We start from the raw sequence: 17324 nt of genomic DNA, 5'->3' as shown, positions 1-17324 counted from the left end.
GTCAGGGCTGCCAGGGGGAGCACGGGTTTTCCCCCCCAGCCCCCAAAAGCAGCTCAGGGAACAGCGTGCAGGCTGTGCGCAGCCTTCCCGCTGCTCCCAGAACTTGTGGGGCTGGCGGGAGAAGCCTGGGTCGCCCCCCAGCCTGAGGGACCACACATTCACTCCATAAGATGCACAGACATTTCCCCTTGGATTTTAAGAGGGGGAAAGTGTGTTTTATGGAGCGAAAAATACGGTATATATTGCCACACTTTTTGGTGCCTTGTAAGGTTTGGCAATGTGTGAATTTCTGAGGACATTTTGGACTGCGGGTGGTTTTGGGAAGAGATGAATTTCTTCCCCAGCCCTCACCTGGAAAACAGACCCTTCTGTATCTATTTGAACTTTTGGGGTGACCCAGAAGTCTCAGGTTCTGCACCTTTCCTGGGCGCAGATGCATTCTTAAATGCCCGCTGTCATTCCTTTGCGTCACCCACCAGCCACAGAGGGCCCTGCTGGCTATTAAAGGAGGCAAGGATGAGGCAGGATTAATTTCTGCTGCCCTGGTAGTTAACCCTCCTCTTTTTTAAAATTAAATATTGGACTGCACTGAAAATGAAAAGTCTGCTGGTACCAGTGAAACTGTCCCTTGACCACTTTGATCAGCAGAACTGGCACCAAAAGCTACAGGTACCACATAATACCTGTTCCGCATTTGTGAGAACTCCCTTGTTTAGTGTGGCAGCGCCTACACTTTGGAACTCCCTGGCTTTTGATTTCCAGCAGACACTTTCACTCTTTAGGCTAGTCTACCCCAGATCCTTAGACATGCTGAGGTGAATTTTAATCTGCTTTAGTATATTAACCCAGTAGTGATGTATGGAAGTGAGAGCTGGACCATAAAGAAGGCTGATCGCCAAATAATGGATGCTTTTGAATTCTGGCACTGGAGGAGACTCTTGAGAGCCCCATGGACTGCAAGAAGATCCAACCTCTCCATTCTGAAGGAAATCAGCCCTGAGTGCTCACTGGAAGGACAGATCCTGAAGCTGAGGCTCCAAGACTTTGGCCACCTCAGGAGAAGAGAAGACTCCCTGGAAAAGACCCTGATGTTGGGAAAGATGGCGGGTGCAAGGAGAAGGGGACGACAGAGGACGAGATGGTTGGACAGTGTTCTCGAAGCTACCAGCATGAGTCTGACCAAACTGCGGGAAGCAGTGGAAGACAGGAGTGCCTGGCGTGCTCTGGTCCAGGGGTCACGAAGAGTCGGACACGACTAAACGACTAAACAACAACAACAATAAAGTATATTAACTTTTTATATACGTTAAAGTCTTGCATTTCCCCATTGATTTCGTTGTTTAATCTTGTTGTAAACTGCTTGGGTCGTTTTCTTTTTAAAAACAACAACAATCAAGTAGTGTGTAAATTTTATGAAACAAACAAATAAATAAATGCCACAAGTCAGTTGGTATATTTTAATGTAGACACATTCTGCTACAGCGGTTCCCAAACCTGCTCCTCCCAACGTCATCTTGAAAACTGCCAAGGTTGTTTGCAGAACCACTTAATGATTTTTCAGCATGTTGTAGCCACTGGAACGTGTTGTGCGGTTTTTAATTGCAGTTGTCGTTGTTTTTACAGCCACACCATGGGCAACCCGAATGAAAACTTGCAGGCTGCAGTTTGAGAAGCCTTGGGGAAACACACGACACGTGCTCTGAAATACAGTCATACCTTGGTTTTCGAACAGCTTAGCTCTCAGACATTCTGGTTCCCAAGCGCCACAAACCTGGAAGTGACTGGTCTGGTTTTGAAATATACTCAGGGTCGAGTGTGGATTTCATGCTCTTTATTCAGCTCAGAGCAGTGAGGAATGCAAGTCCCACTGAAATGTCTGCTTTATATACCTTATTTACACAATGGGCTCCACGTGATTGGCTAATTCCAGGATTCTCCTGTAGGCCAATCAGGTTGTGGATTCACTTCCACCTGGAGCTGGATTGGGTGGCTCCTGCGGACCAATCAGACTGCTGCATTCTGGATCCTGTTGTTCTAGGGCCAATCAGACTGCTGCATTCTGGATCCTGTTGTTCTAGGACCAATCAGACTGCTGCATTCTGGATCCTGTTGTTCTAGGACCAATCAGACTGCTGCATTCTGGATCCTGTTGTTCTAGGACCAATCAGACTACTGCATTCTGGATCCTATTGTTCTAGGACCAATCAGACTACTGCATTCTGGATCCTGTTGTTCTAGGACCAATCAGACTGCTGCATTCTGGATCCTGTTGTTCTAGGACCAATCAGACTGCTGCATTCTGGATCCTGTTGTTCTAGGACCAATCAGACTACTGCATTCTGGATCCTATTGTTCTAGGACCAATCAGACTACTGCATTCTGGATCCTGTTGTTCTAGGACCAATCAGACTGCTGCATTCTGGATCCTGTTGTTCTAGGACCAATCAGACTGCTGCATTCTGGATCCTGTTGTTCTAGGACCAATCAGACTACTGCATTCTGGATCCTGTTGTTCTAGGACCAATCAGACTGCTGCCTTTTGGATCCTAGTCAACTCAGTACACAACAGGTTTGCGAACTATTTTCGGAAGCCGAACGTCCGGTGGGGCTTCCGCGGCGTCCGACTGGCTGCAGGAGCTTCCTGTAGCCAATCGGAAGCCACGCTTTGGTTTCCGAACATTTTGGAAGCAGAACGGACTTCCGGAACCGATTCCAAGCTCCGACTGTATTTCAAACCCTTGGAAAACATAGAATCAGAGAGTTGGAAGGACCCCGAGGGTCATGTAGCCTGCCGGGCGATAGCTGATGGGAGGAGGAAATGGGTGTGAGAACCTGGAAGCCCAAAAGGAAGGTGCTTATTCTGGGTGCTGGCTGGCCATTTCTCTCCAAGCAGGGAGCAGAATACAGTAGTACCTCGGGTTACATATGCTTCAGGTTACATACGCTTCAGGTTACATACGCTTCAGGTTACAAACTACGCTAACCCAGAAATAGTACCTCAGGTTAAAAACTTCAGGATGAGAACAGAAATTGTGCTCCGGCGGTGCGGCAGCAGCAGGAGGCACCATTAGCTAAAGTGGTGCTTCAGGTTAAGAACAGTTTCAGGTTAAGTACGGACCTCCAGAACGAATTAAGTACTTAACCTGAGGTACCACTGTAATAGAATGAGCTAGATGACTGGCAGACCGTTATCCCAACCCCTCATTTGCTCAGGGCACAATCTTGTGACCACAGCATCCCTGGCCGATGGCTGTCCACCCTCTGCTCACATATCTCCCATCATCTCCTGAGACAGGCTGCCTCAATGCTGAACAGCTTGGGTGCAGGGGCCTTCTCGGTGGTGGCACCTGCCCTGTGGAACGCCCTCCCACCAGATGTCAAGGAGATAAACAACTACCTGACATTCAGAAGACATCTGAAGGGAGCCCTGTTCAGGGAAGTTTTTAATGTGTGACATTTTAGTGCATTTTTGGTCTTTATTGGAAGCCGCCCAGAGTGGCTGGGGAAACCCAGCCAGATCGGTGGGTTACAAATAATAAATTATTATTATTATTATTATTATTATTGGGTATTCCCCGCCCCCAGTGCGTGTGTTTTCCCTGCAATATAGGAATGTGTCACCTTGGAAATACACATTTCAAGCTTGGAGAGGATTCCAGCAGCTCATATTGAGGGACCAGTCAGGCCAGTGCCATGGGCCTCAGAGGGCCTCACTCTTGGTGCCCCAACAATTGGCCACCTCAAAAACTGCAGATCTTCCTTCCGTCCTGCTGTGTTGGTGGCACCCAAGTGCTGAAATGTGTAGCCCGACAGCGCCCTCTGCTGTTGGCATCCAGTCATGAGCCTGGATGTGGTAACCAGAGTCCCCACTTTGAGACCTTTCCCCCGGAAATATTTGCAGGGTGTTTGTGTGTGTGTTGTTGTCAAACGCAGCCCGGCGGCTCAAAACACAGGAAGAGCTGTTTTTTCACACCGTCCACAGATTGATTTGAAACAAGACCCATCCAGCTGCGGCCCAGAGGTCTTCCATGACACAATGGCGGCAGAGTGGGCTTGTGGGATTCCCACCGCAGGCCTTGGGTGTCCCATGGTGAGATGCTGGACTGGATGGGCCTGATCCAGCAACCAGGCTCTTCTTTCATTCTTACAAAGGTCTACCCGGCTGGCAAAAAGACCCTCTTTGCTAAGATGGAAGACCCTGATCAAGAGAAGCCACGCCTCCTCCTGCCAACGGAAGTGACTTCCTGCCGACAGCATCCACTTCCTGTCAGGGAGTTGCCCATGCCTCTTCCTGCCAACTGAACTGACTTCCTGCCGACAGCATCAACTTCCTGTCGGGGAGTTGCCCATGCCTCCTTCTGCCAAATGAACTCACTTCCTGCCGACAGCATCCACTTCCTGTCAGGGAGTTGCCCATGCCTCTTCCTGCCAACTGAACTGACTTCCTGCCGACAGCATCAACTTCCTGTCGGGGAGTTGCCCATGCCTCCTTCTGCCAAATGAACTCACTTCCTGCCGACAGCATCCACTTCCTGTCAGGGAGTTGCCCATGCCTATTCCTGCCAACTGAACCGACTTCCTGCCGACAGCAGCGACTTCCTGTCAATGAGTTTCCCGCCCACCGGCGCTCCCTTCAGGGCAGCAGGCAATCCAGCGGCACGTCACACTCCCCCAGCACCGCGTCCCTCCGGAGGCCAGAGCCCTTGTTGAGCACCTTGAGCCTCAGGCTGCACCTGGACAGCTCCTCCGGGGAGACGCCCTCGAAGAAGAAGTCCTCGTTGAAGATGGGGTTGCGGCTCCTCTTGACGACGGCGCTGCGCTGCCTCAGGCCTTCCCCGGGCCGCAGCTGCAAGGAGACGCAGCAGCTGAAGTGTCGCGGGTCGCAGTGGGGAGGGTAGAAGGCCTCAGCACACACCAGCCGGACGCGGAGGCGCCCCTGGGGCCGCAGGTACTCGCTGGACAGCCTCAGCCGCCCGCCCTTGCTCACTGTCAGCACCACCTCCTTGGTGAGCCGCTCGTGGCAACGGATCAGGTCCAGCGGGAAGAGCGGCAGCGGGGCAGGGGAGCCCCAGGGGGGATCCTTCTCCCGGCGCGGAAAGCTGGGGCTGGTGTCGGCAGAGCTGGTCTCCTCCGGGGACAGGGAGCTGGGCCGTGGGGCAGCGCCGAGGTCGCTGGAGCAGAAGGCGAATCTTCGGCGATGCCGGTAGGCCGGACAGAACGGAGGGCAGCTCAGAGGCCGCGTCAGCAGGGGAGAGCTGAAAGGGGACGTCTCGGTGGAGGAGGCCGTGTCGCTGTCGAACATCAAACCGGGCTGCAGGGAAGGCCTCGTCGGCGGGGCAGTGAACCGGGCCCCTTGCAACCGGCGCGGCAGGCGTCCGCCGTGGAAGAGGGACTCTCGGCGGCGAGTGTGCGGGCTCTCGGGCAGGAAGGGCAAGCCCGCGGGGCTGGCGAGGTGGGGCATGGAGGAGGTGCTGTAGAGGCGCCCCACGGCCTGGACCTCCCCCTCCTCCGGGCTCTCCACCTGGATGACGTGCTGCTCGGCCGACCGGGCCAGGATCCCGCGGCCGTCGGGGCTGTCGCTCCTGCACGAGAGCCGCCCCTGCAGGCTGGCCAAGTTGGGAGGGATGAAGAAGGTGGGGATCGTGTCCGGCGTGATCACGTTGGGGCAGGCGGGGCAGGGGCTAGGGGGCTTCCTTCTGGAGAACATCTCAGGGCAGGCGGAGGCTGGGAGAGGGGGAATTCACTGCGGGATGGAGGGCAGAGGTCCCGTGAGAGCACCAAGGATTCTCAGGGTGGTCTGGGAAGAAAGATGGGAAATGGTTAGCACCTGAGGGAGGAAGAGGCTATTTGCCACGGCCAAAGTCCCAGGGACATGTTCAATCTCTCTGCTACAAGCTTTGGAGGGTGTCAAGTATCCAAACCAACCCCTGTGTTGCAAAGAGAACATCAACAATGTCTAGGCAACACAATGACCATATATACCTAATAGACAATCTTTATAGAATTGTTGCTTTTGAATTCTGGTGCTGGAGGAGACTCTTGAGAGTCCCATGGACTGCAAGAAGATCCAACCTCTCCATTCTGAAGGAAATCAGCCCTGAGTGCTCACTGGAAGGACAGATCCTGAAGCTGAGGCTCCAAGACTTTGGCCACCTCATGAGAAGAAAAGACTCCCTGATGTTGGGAAAGGTAGAGGGCACAAGGAGAAGGGGGCGACAGAGGATGAGATAGTTGGACAGTGTTCTCGAAGCTACCAGCATGAGTTTGACCAAACCGCGGAAGGCAGTGGAAGACAGGAGGGCCTGGCGTGCTCTGGTCCAAACTTTGTACGGTGGAAAACAAGCTGTGAAGCTTTGTGTATTCAACAATGATGTCCAACACTGAACAGTAATTCTGGATATTGACTACTGTTTCATAGAATTCTTCACCAGCATGGTGGGTGGATATAGAATGCTTCATAAACCCATCTTATTTCAAATGAGTGTATATAAATGAAAATATCAAATTCTGTGGAACAGTGCTCATGTAATAATGTAGTTACTGCTGAAATAAGATGGTTTCACAGCTTGTTTTCCACCTTACAAAATTCAGTGTTGGACATCGTTGTTGAATACACAAAGCTTCAAAGCTCGTCTTCCACCGTACAAAGTTTGGTCCCTCGCTTCGTTTAAAGATTTTCAGAGACTTTGAGACTAAAGATTTCATTTTGAACTTTTTAGGATTTGAAGGAATTCTATAAAGATTGCCTATTACGTATATATGGCCATTGTGTTGCCTAGACATTGTTGAAAGAATTGCACATGGCTGATAGTTAACTCTTTGTGGTCAAAGGTGACCCTCTCTCGGCTCCAAATACCGCCCCCCCCACTAGCCTAGCATCTAGGCAGCTATTCCCAGGTCTATGGAGCAGTTGCAGAACTGGGGACCCCCTCCCCAGTTATATACCTTTCCCTCAATGTGCTATGCACAGACTAGGCCTGCGTGGAAATGCCCTCTGCTCCTCCCTTTTCACCCCTTCCTGGTTCTGGGAGGCAGTGGTGCCGGAGAGGGCGGGGAAGTCCACTTGCCTGGCCTGCCTCTTCCTCCAGCGCTCCACCCTCCAGCTCTGAAGCTCCCCCTGTCTCCGACTCTTGCCTCCTGGCTGACACAGGTCCCCACAGATCACGGACCCCTCTCCCCAGTCAGACTGCAGCCCCCCTTCCCACTGGTGCACATTCACCAGCGTCCAGCCAGAGGGTAAAGAACAAAGCATTTTCAGGTCTCATGAGGACTAGAAACTCTTCTTTTCTTTCAGGTTGCCGAATTCAAAACCAGGTGCTGGGTTCCATGCTTGGCAATCCCATGGGGTCCCGCTCCCCCAGAAGGACACCTGCCGTCCTCCACTACTATTTCCACCCCCCACCGCGAATTTGGATGATGCTTTCTCCTAGAGCGAAATATTTTACAGGGTTGTCACAAGGCTGAAAGGAGCTAAGGGTGTTGGAAGAAAACCCACCGGTGCAAAGTGGCCGATCCACTCACTAGGCGCTGCTGCCTTTCAGCCCACCAATACCCTCCCATCAATCCCTGTTTGTTTGTTTCTTTTCATAATCCCTCCTTTCCTCCACACACAACCCGTTTTGATTCTCACATGCGCCACTAAATGTAAACTGAACTGAACAACCCCCTTCATCACCGCTCATAAGAACCTAAGTTTAGCCCTTCTGGATCCGGCCCGTGATCCATCCAGTCCAGCACCCCTTTCTCGCAGTGCCCATCCAGATGCCTGCGTGGGAAACCAGCAGTCAGGATTCGAACACAGAAGCGCTCTCCCCTCCTGCTGAGCCACTGTGGCGAGCAGCCATTGATATCATTTTCCTCCACGATTTCCTCCCATCCCCTTTAAAGCCGTCCAAATGGGGTGGCCACTCCTGTGGGAGGGAGTTACACAGTCCCGTGAAGAAAGAATTTGTCCCATCCTCTTTCAAAGTCATTTGGCCACCTGAAAGCCTCTTTGCAAACTGCAGCAGTGCCCTTTCTATTCCCCATGACCCCGTGGTCTTTGCTTCCTTCGAAAGGGACGTGTGGGAGAGAGCGAGAGAGTCGTTGCCTCTGGCAAAAGCTGAAAGGTGGCTCTAGCACCTCCTAACAGAGTCATTAAACCCGCTGCCTGTCAGAGCGTAGCTAAGTAGCTCTTTGCCACTGACGTCATTCTCCTCTCTGAAAAGTTTTCAAATGTCAGGAGGAGGAGGGAATTCGAAGCCGGAGCTCTCTCTGTACGGGGTGGAAAGCTGAGCAACGTATCTCCTTGTCGAGGCTGATCCTGGGACCTCCTGTGTTCAAAGGAACTGCTCTAACCCATGAGCTATGGCCCTTCCACAAAGATTCTAGTCCTCACTGTTTTGAACCAGGGCTTCGTCTTATGGAATAGGATGTCCCTATTATCATCAGAGAAATTTAGGAGGATATGATGTTCTTAAAGGTAAAGGGACCCCTGACCATTAGGTCCAGTCGTGGCTGACTCTGGGGTTGTGGCGCTCATCTCACTTTACTGGCCAAGGGAGACGGCGTTCAGCTTCCGGGTCATGTGGCCAGCAGGACTAAGCCGCTTCTGGCGAACCAGAGCAGCGCACGGAAACACCGTTTATCTTCCCGCCAGAGTGGTACCTATTTATCTACCTGCACTTGACATGCTTTCGAACTGCTAGGTTGGCAGGAGCAGGGACTGAGCAACGGGAGCTCATCCCGTCACGGGGATTCAAACCGCCGAACTTCTGATCGGCAAGTCCTAGGCTCTGTGGTTTAGACCACAGCGCCACCCGCATCCCCAGCGCCACTTGCCTTGTGTCTAATGAAGGCACAAGCCGGACCTCCCTGGGGAGAGCATTCCAAAAATGGGGAGCCACCACTGAAAAGGCCCTAGGAGTTGGTGCCTATAGTGCCAGACTAGCTGAGCCACTGGCCTGATCCAGAAGGCTCTTCTGACATTCTTACGATTACAGTCTTGTCGGCAGTGGCCGGCTCCACTCGCTGTTAGAGGGAATGATATATGAAGAATCGTGAAGCGGGAGTCCCAAGTCTGGCTGGTTTGTTGTCTGGTCATTTATGTCGCCACACCACAAGAGGACGTGCCATGCAAAGCAGGAGAGCATCCTGACCGTCTTGGCAACAGGGACATAGTTCCTCTCCCCTGCCCCTCAGGCTAGTCCTGCAAACCTTTTCACGGCAATGCAAAAAGTGACCCAAAATGAAAGGCTTGTTTCTTTGTGGGAGGGTAAGCTGGTCTCAAAAGGTGCGCCTGAAATTCCAACTTGCACATTCCTAATTGTCCTCAAACACAGTGGCATGGCAGCTGTGGCCAATGGCATGCCTTGCCTGCCTTCTGTGGTCCCAGAAATTGGATGCCTCCGATCAGCCTGGTGAACGCCAAAAAGGGAAAAACGTACATATGCTGTGATTTTTCCTGCAGGAGCACAAATCTCACCTCTCGTTTCCGTTTTAAAAACAGGCAAATTCCTGCTCCATGTGCCCCCCAAGAAACACTCTTTGGGTGTTTCCAGCTGAAATCTCCAAAAGCCACACGGTGCAATGGAATTTCCCATCGCTGCAGGCCGAGCGTAGAAAGTTCCTTGCGCGGCGTTGCCGTCGCATAGACATGTGTGCACGATGCACGACAGAATGCAAAATAGATAAAAGGTGGAAAATTTCATTATCTGTAGAGCTGGCTGCCTCTGGAGTTTCTTGGCACATATAGTATTGCAAGGTACCAGCCTCAAGCAGTCTGCTTTCCTCCATCGTACATCATGCAACCTGTCTGCTAGGAAGAAAAAGTTATCCCCACCACGTCTTGAGTTTTCTCCCCGCTCTCTCTTTCCTGGGAAAACCTCTCCAGCTGACTTGCACCCCACAACCCAACCCAACAGAGCCAATTACCTGCCATTGTTCCTTCATGTCCCCCTTTTTTCTTTCCTTGAATTCCCCCGTCTCGTTTCTTCGGATCTCCGGGAGACCAGCTGGCATCAGACAAGCTTTCCGTCCCGCTGTTTATACCTTGGGCTTTCCGACGTCACTCTTTTGTGTGACTCACGGCGAGTTGCTCAGTTTCCCACTAGAGGGCTTTCGGGCCGGATAAACACAACCATTCATATTTTTTTTCCTTTCCTAAACCCACTAGCGTGCTAAGAAACTCAAGAGTACATTTGAGGAGGGTGCACAATTTGGAGGGAGGCGGAAACTCCAACCCACGTTACAGAGTGTCCAGTTCTGTCGACATGACAGCTGATCTATCTTCTTGGGGCCTTTCTGGATTCAGGGCCGGACTGAAATATTCGCCCCACTCCCCAATTCTTTGGCAAGCCGCCTGCCTTGGTTTTGCTAGGTAGCTTAGCACAAAGGAATCATTCTTCCAAGCGGTGGCAAATGTTTGCAAATACTTTAGCGGCAAGTCCTTCCTGCCTCTTTGAAACGATGCGTTAAAGGGGAGTTTGTTTGGCACATAACAGCTCAAGCAACTCACTTCTCTGGTTTGGTGCATAACAGCACGGCCTCATTTATCCAGTCGACATTCGGATAACTGGAGAGATAGGAACTGACAACGTTGTTGTTGTTTAGTCGTGTCCGCCTCTTCGTGACCCCCTGGACCAGAGCAGGCCAGGCCCTCCTGTCTTCCATTGCCTCCCGCAGTTTGGTCAGACTCATGTTCGTAGCTTCGAGAACACTGTCCCACCATCTCGTCCTCCGTCGTCCCCTTCTCCTTGTGCCCTCCATCTTTCCCAACATCAGGGTCTTTTCCAGGGAGTCTTCTCTTCTCATGAGGTGGCCAAAGTCTTGGAGCCTCAGCTTCAGGATCTGTCCTTCCAGTGAGCACTCAAGGCTGATTTCCTTCAGAATGGAGAGGTTTGATCTTCTTGCAGTCCATGGGACTCTCCAGAGTCTCCTCCAGCACCAGAATTCAAAAAATTCAAAAACATCAATGGGCATCATGTTGCATTCCGCCCGTGTTATGTACTGAGTTGAATAGGATCCAAAAGGCAGCAGTCTAATTGGTCCTAGAACAATAGGATTCAGAATGCAGCAGTCTGATTGGTCCTAGAACAATAGGATTCAGAATGCAGCAGTCTGATTGGTCCTAGAACAATAGGATTCAAAATGCAGCAGTCTGATTGGTTCAAGAACAATAGGATTCAGAATGCAGCAGTCTGATTGGTCCTAGAACAATAGGGTCCAGAATGCAGCAGTCTGATTGGTCCTAGAACAATAGGGCCCAGAATGCAGCAGTCTGATTGGTCCACAGGAGCCACCCAATCCAGCTCCAGGTGGAAGTGAATCCGCAACCTGATTGGCCTACAGGTGAATCCCGGAATTAGCCAATCACGTGGGGCCCATTGTGTAAATAATGTATATAAAGCAGACATTCTGGGGGAACTTCCATTCCTCCTCACCACTATGAGCTGAATAAAGAGCCTGAAATCCACTCTTGACTAACCCTATATTTCAGCCCATGTTTACCTCAAGCAACGGCGCTTCCCTTCCGCTGCAGAACTCCTTGATGAGAGATACAGCACCTCACTATATCCCAATGGGGTCATTCAATGAGGTCAAATGTGGGAAGATTCAGGAGAGACAAACAAATGGACTTCTTTGAAAAGCTCATAGTTAAACAATGGAATTTGCTGCCCCCAGAGGCAGCAACGGCCACCGAGTTGGATGGTATTGTTATAAGAATTCTAAGGTTTCAAATATAAAATAAATGTGCACAAATATACGAGGCAAGCACATACACAAGTATATAAACCACGTGTCTGAAATAGCATAGGAGAACAATCCTGAAGCCATTTTGTCTCTCCCAAATTGACCTCAAATATTTCTCTGCAAGGAGGAAGGAAATGGGAAAAGCTTTCAGACTGTCTTTTGACTGTAAGGGCTTACACCTCCCTTTTCAAATGCAGTCTGGGAACTACAATTCCCACAGCCAGTGCTTTTTCTTTCAGCCAGAGTGTGCTCTAGCGCAGTTCTGGCACCTCTCTCTCTTTTTTTATTAATATTTTTATTAAGTACAAATTAGAAAACATACATATTCACAACAAAAGAAAATACAAAAGAAAAAGAAAATACATCTAACCAAGGAAAAAAAATTAGAGAATATTTTGTCTCTTTTCATATTTACAGTTATTTATACATCTATAAAATGCTATTCACAATAAGGCAGTGAAATGAAAGATAAGATATCAGAAAAAAGAAAAAAAAGAACAAAGAACAAAGAAAGAATAAAGAAGTAAAAGAAAAAGATCATAAGTGAAAAAATTTAAAAGCAGATAAGTACTCACAATGCATAGCCGTTTCCCATCTATATTTATATTCAATTGTATAATTTCATCTTGTCCTTATCTACCTTAAATAAAGTGTGTGTTGTTGTTTTTTAAAAAAGACTTCCACCGTTTACCTCACGCGTTTTTAATAATCCGTTCGTCAGAACCTCTGTACTTCATATTTTCCCTTTGGATTTCCTTAATGTCTCAATTTGTATTTTTTATATTACGCACAAGATTATTCTAAACACAACCAGATTTTTGTAGTTGAGCCCTGATTTTGTAAATAATCATTTAAGAAAATCCAAAACTATGGTTATGAAGCAATGTGAGTTCTTAAATGATTACTTCTGGCACCTCTCAGTTGGGCGACATCGCGAGCCGCCACTCCCCCTAGGGTTTTACTTGCCAAGATCATTTTTCACCTGTGATCTCAGCCTTGATAAACTGTTTAAGAGGGAAACCCAGAAACTTAATAGGTCGAGACAGAATTGGGCAATGTTTATTGAAAGCTGGCATAGCGGAGCACCTTCTCCACAAGATCCAGAATGTTTACTTGAGAGGATATCACATATACCAAGTGACGAAAGCGACAGCTTTAATGTTAAAACTTGAGTTACAACTTGGCCATTTAGCAGACTAGGGCAGGCTTCCTCAATCTTGGCCCTCCAGATGTTTTGAGACTACAATTCCCTGAAAATGATGTATAGATGGTATGTCACTCCTGTTAAGCTAGCGAAAATGTACAAAACTAGCAATAAATGTTGGAAATGTAAAGAAAAAGAGGGAACATTCTATCATATGTGGTGATTCCGTAAAAAGGTGAAATGTTTTGGGGAAATGATATATAACGAGTTGAAAAAAATGTTGAAATTTACATACATTTACAAAGAAACCAGAAGCATTTATATTGGGAATGGTGGGAAGTGATATAAATAGAAAAGAATGTAAGCTTTTTTTATATGAAGTAACAGCAGCTAGAATACTATTAGCCCAGAAATGGAAGCAAGAAGAATTGCCAACGACTGAAGAATGGAGGATGAAGTTGATGGACTATGCAGAATTAGACAAATTAACAGGAAGGATTCGAAACCGGCAGGACCAGAAATTTACCGAAGACTGGAGTAAATTTACAAACTATATGCAAGTATTTGTGATGATCAGGCAACGTTTGTAGGTTTGCAAGAAGTTCTGTGAGGAGTATTGTTGGAAATATTGTAAAAATAGAAAAGGGGAGATGAGAAGTTAAGAGAGGTAAAGACAATATAAAATTAAGTAATGCATAAAAAGAGGTTAAGACGGAAGATCATCGGAGGTGCTGATGGAAGTCCAAAAAAAGTGTATTTGTAATAATTTGTGTGGTATGTTTTATAATTTGTATGTTAAAATTAATAAAAATGTATTTTAAAAAAAAGAGTCTACAATTCCCAGCATCCCTGACCTCTGGTCCTGCTAGCTAGGGATCATGGGAGTTGTAGTCCCAAAACATCTGGAGGGCCGAGTTTGCCTATGCCCCGACTAGGGCCACATCCATACCAGATGTTTAAAAGGCTGTGATACTGCTTTAAACAGTCATGGCTTACACCCCAAAGAATTCTGGGAGCTGTAGTTTGCTAAGGATGCTGTTCAGAGAGCTGTACCCCCCTCACGGAACTACAATTCCCAAAGCTCCCTGGGAAGAGGGAATGATTGTTAAGCCGCTCTGGGAATTGTAGCTCTGGGAGGGGGATGAAGGGCCTCCTAACATCTCTCAGCACCCTTAACAAACTACAACTCCCAGGATTCTTTGGGGGAAGCCACGACTGTTTAAAGTGTGATCCTAGTGCCTTTTTTTTAAAAAAAAATAATATTCTGTATTGATTAAAAAAAATTACATGTCTATACAAACATTCTGTACTATCTCTTAACAGGAAAATTATGAAAAATAGAAAATTTATAAAGAAATAAAAAATAAAGAAGTAACGAAGATAAGAAACAAAGAAATCAAAAAAAGACAAAATTATTTACATAGTAAAAGGACTCTTCGGCACAATCCTTCCCATCCTTCTCATTATACTGTTTGATATAGCATTCTTTTTTACACAGGTTTACATTACATAATATCATTTCTTTCTGCGTGGTATGCATTCCTTTCATCTTTTTCTTCACAAATATCACTCAGGCAGAGGGCCTTCTCGGTGGTGGCGCCCGCCCTGTGGAATGGCCTCCCTTCAGATGTAAAGGAAATAAGGAGCTATCTTATCATTAAAAGACACCTGAAGGCAGCTCTGTTTAGGGAAGTTTTAAATATTTAATGCTGTATTGTTTTTAACACTCGATTGGGAGCCGCCCAAAGTAAATAATAATAATAATAATAATAATAATAATAATAATAATAATAATAATAATTTATTATTATTTATACCCCGCCCATCTGGCTGAGTTTCCCCAGCCACTCTGGGCGGCTCCCAATCAAGTGTTAAAAACAGTACAGCGTTACATATTAAAAACTTCCCTGAACAGGGCTGCCTTCAGATGTCTTCTGAATGTCAGGTAATTGTTTATCTCTTTGACATTTAAAGGGAGGGCGTTCCACAGGGCGGGCGCCACTTCCGAGAAGGCCCTCTGTCTGGTTCCCTGTAGCCTCACTTCTCGCAATGAGGGAACCGCCAGAAGGCCCTCGGCGCTGGACCTCAGTGTCCGGGCAGAACGATGGAGGTGGAGACGCTCCTTCAGGTATACTGGACCGAGGCCGTTTAGGGCTTTAAAGGTCAGCACCAACACTTTGAATTGTGCTCAGAAACGTACTGGGAGCCAATGTAGGTCTCTCAAGACCGGTGTTATATGGTCTCAGCAGCCGCTCCCAGTCGCCAGTCTAGCTTCCGCATTCTGGATTAATTGCAGTTTCCAGGTCACCTTCAAAGGTAGCCCCACATAGAGCGCATTGCAGTAATCCAAGCAAGAGATAACTAGAGCATGCACCACTCTGGCGAGACAGTCCGTAGGCAGGTAGGGTCTCATCCTGCGTACCAGATGGAGCTGGTAAACAGCTGCCCTGGACACAGAGTTAACCTGTGCCTCCATGGACAGCGGTGAGTCCAAAATGACTCCCAGGCTGCGCACCTGGTCCTTCAGGGGCACAGTTACCCCATTCAGGACCAGGGAGTCCTCCACACCTGCCCGCCTCCTGTCCCCCAAGAACAGTACTTCTATCTTGTCAGGATTCAACCTCAATCTGTTAGTCACCATCCATCCTCCAACCGCCTCCAGGCACTCACACAGGACCTTCACTGCCTTCCCTGGTTCTGATTTAAAGGAGAGGTAGAGCTGTGCATCCCAGCTTTTACTACAAAAGAGAGCGGTGCCCTTTTTGGAGGCTTGCGAAAAAAGGCCGTTGGAAGGTAGACTCATTGACGTCATTCTTGGTCAGCGTCCAGTGAAAAGAAATATAGGTCAGATCCTGTCTCCTCACCAACAACTCCCCGCCCTCTGCGTTGGGAACAGCAAGACTTTTTCTTGGCAAAGGAGAGGCTGGCGTGGAGAAAACAAACAGAACAGAACTGTCTTTTGCCCTGCTAGGTGCTGAGGATATGTTGAGTCCCTTGTTGCCGTTTCGTAAGGGCACAATTACCATGATTGATAGGCTGTGATTTGTGAAACCCGCAACAAAATGTTGCAACACGAAGTGGTCCTGGTTAGGTTGACAGCCAGCCATAGCCTCAGGAAGGACACTCCCTTCCATTTCAGCTCCCACCTGGTTTTCCGCCCAGTCAGTCAGACGTTCTGTGGCCGCTGAGCATGCTCAGTCTTTTTCTGGTGTGTTTGAGATCCCGCCACCCACTAGCACGAAGTTTCCCTGTGAGTAAACTTCTGTAAACCTCTGTGGCCCCACTGTGGGTGGATCTACACATGGGCGGGGGGGAACCAATGCTATAAATAAGTCTGAAATCAAATCGCTATAACGAAAGGAAGAAAAAAAACCCGCTATGCAAAGTTGCTTAGAATTTATTTTGCTCTCCAGTGCCATCTGGTGTTGCATGTTTATAATGCATTCAAAACACTGGCTTTTTATTTTATTTTAGCTAGAGTAGCTGAGTAGCTGAGTTTTCTAGTGCCTCTATATTGCTTGTGGTTAGCGCTTTCCGGGGCACCTGCACCAATCAGAAGCTGTGTTTTGGTTTTTGAACGTTTTGGAACTCAAATGGACATCTGGAACTGATTAAGTTTGGCGCTTTTGTTTTTGCTATTTATTTTGCGTTTGGTTTTTTTGAGGCTTTTTTGATTAATTTGTTTTTGTGACTGTGTGGAACCCAGTTCAGCTACTGACTGACTGATTGATTGATTGATTGTGTGACTGTGGAAATGGAGACAAGCCCCCCCATCCAAACAATGAAGATCATCATTGAGGGTAAGAAAAAAAAAACATTTTCATTTTTATCATCTATAATACTGACTTTTTATTTTATAGTGCAGTATATTATTATTTTTTTTAAGTCTGGAACGGATTAATTTGTTTTGCATTACTTTCTATGGAAAGTGCACCTTGGTTTTGGAACGCTTTGGTTTTGGAACAGACTTCTGGAACGGATTAAGTTTGAGAACCAAGGTACCACTGTACTTAATTTTTTTTTTACGAGCAGATGTTTTCCTGCAAAGTGTGACCGTTTAATCTCTTTTCCATTCAAGAAAGAAAGAAAAACAAAACAGGTGATCTGTGACACATGAAACAGGAAAAGCATTCGCTGAAGCCAAGAAATGATGGGAAAAAACAAGAGAGAGGGAACTCTCTGTCTCCCTGAGAAATGATAAGCAAATAAAATCCCCCGCCCAGTCGCTTATTGAGAAGTTATCACAGGTTCTTCTGATAATGCACGAGGCTGTGTTGATTTCAAATGACAAATATTGGAGCATTTTTGGCTTGTTCATCCAGATAACTTCGCTTTATCTTTCCAAACACACACACACACACACACACACACACACATGGAATTTAAATTGCCCATAATGCCCTACGGCGGTACTGCACCAAGGCATTGTGAGGAAAAAAATGACAGCTGG

At 47.9% G+C, this 17324-nt stretch overlaps 1 protein-coding gene across 1 annotated transcript; it reads right to left on the bottom strand.

Annotated features, from left to right (window-relative positions):
• Positions 1 to 3332: 3332 nt before the first annotated feature.
• C2CD4D (C2 calcium dependent domain containing 4D) lies at positions 3333 to 10098 on the bottom strand. The gene is made up of 2 exons (XM_053368947.1): positions 9913 to 10098; positions 3333 to 5797 (listed from the first exon to the last, which is right to left on the bottom strand). The coding sequence occupies exon 2, from the start codon at positions 5705 to 5707 to the stop codon at positions 4634 to 4636; it is 1074 nt and encodes a 357-aa protein (XP_053224922.1). The 5' UTR covers positions 5708 to 5797; positions 9913 to 10098; the 3' UTR covers positions 3333 to 4633.
• Between the last annotated feature and the right edge of the window lie 7226 nt (positions 10099 to 17324).

This window comes from Podarcis raffonei, chromosome 16, assembly GCF_027172205.1.
Source record: "Podarcis raffonei isolate rPodRaf1 chromosome 16, rPodRaf1.pri, whole genome shotgun sequence".
NCBI lineage: Eukaryota > Metazoa > Chordata > Lepidosauria > Squamata > Lacertidae > Podarcis > Podarcis raffonei.
Note: the sequence above shows the minus strand (reverse complement) of the source record. Positions and strands in the feature narration are given on the sequence as shown.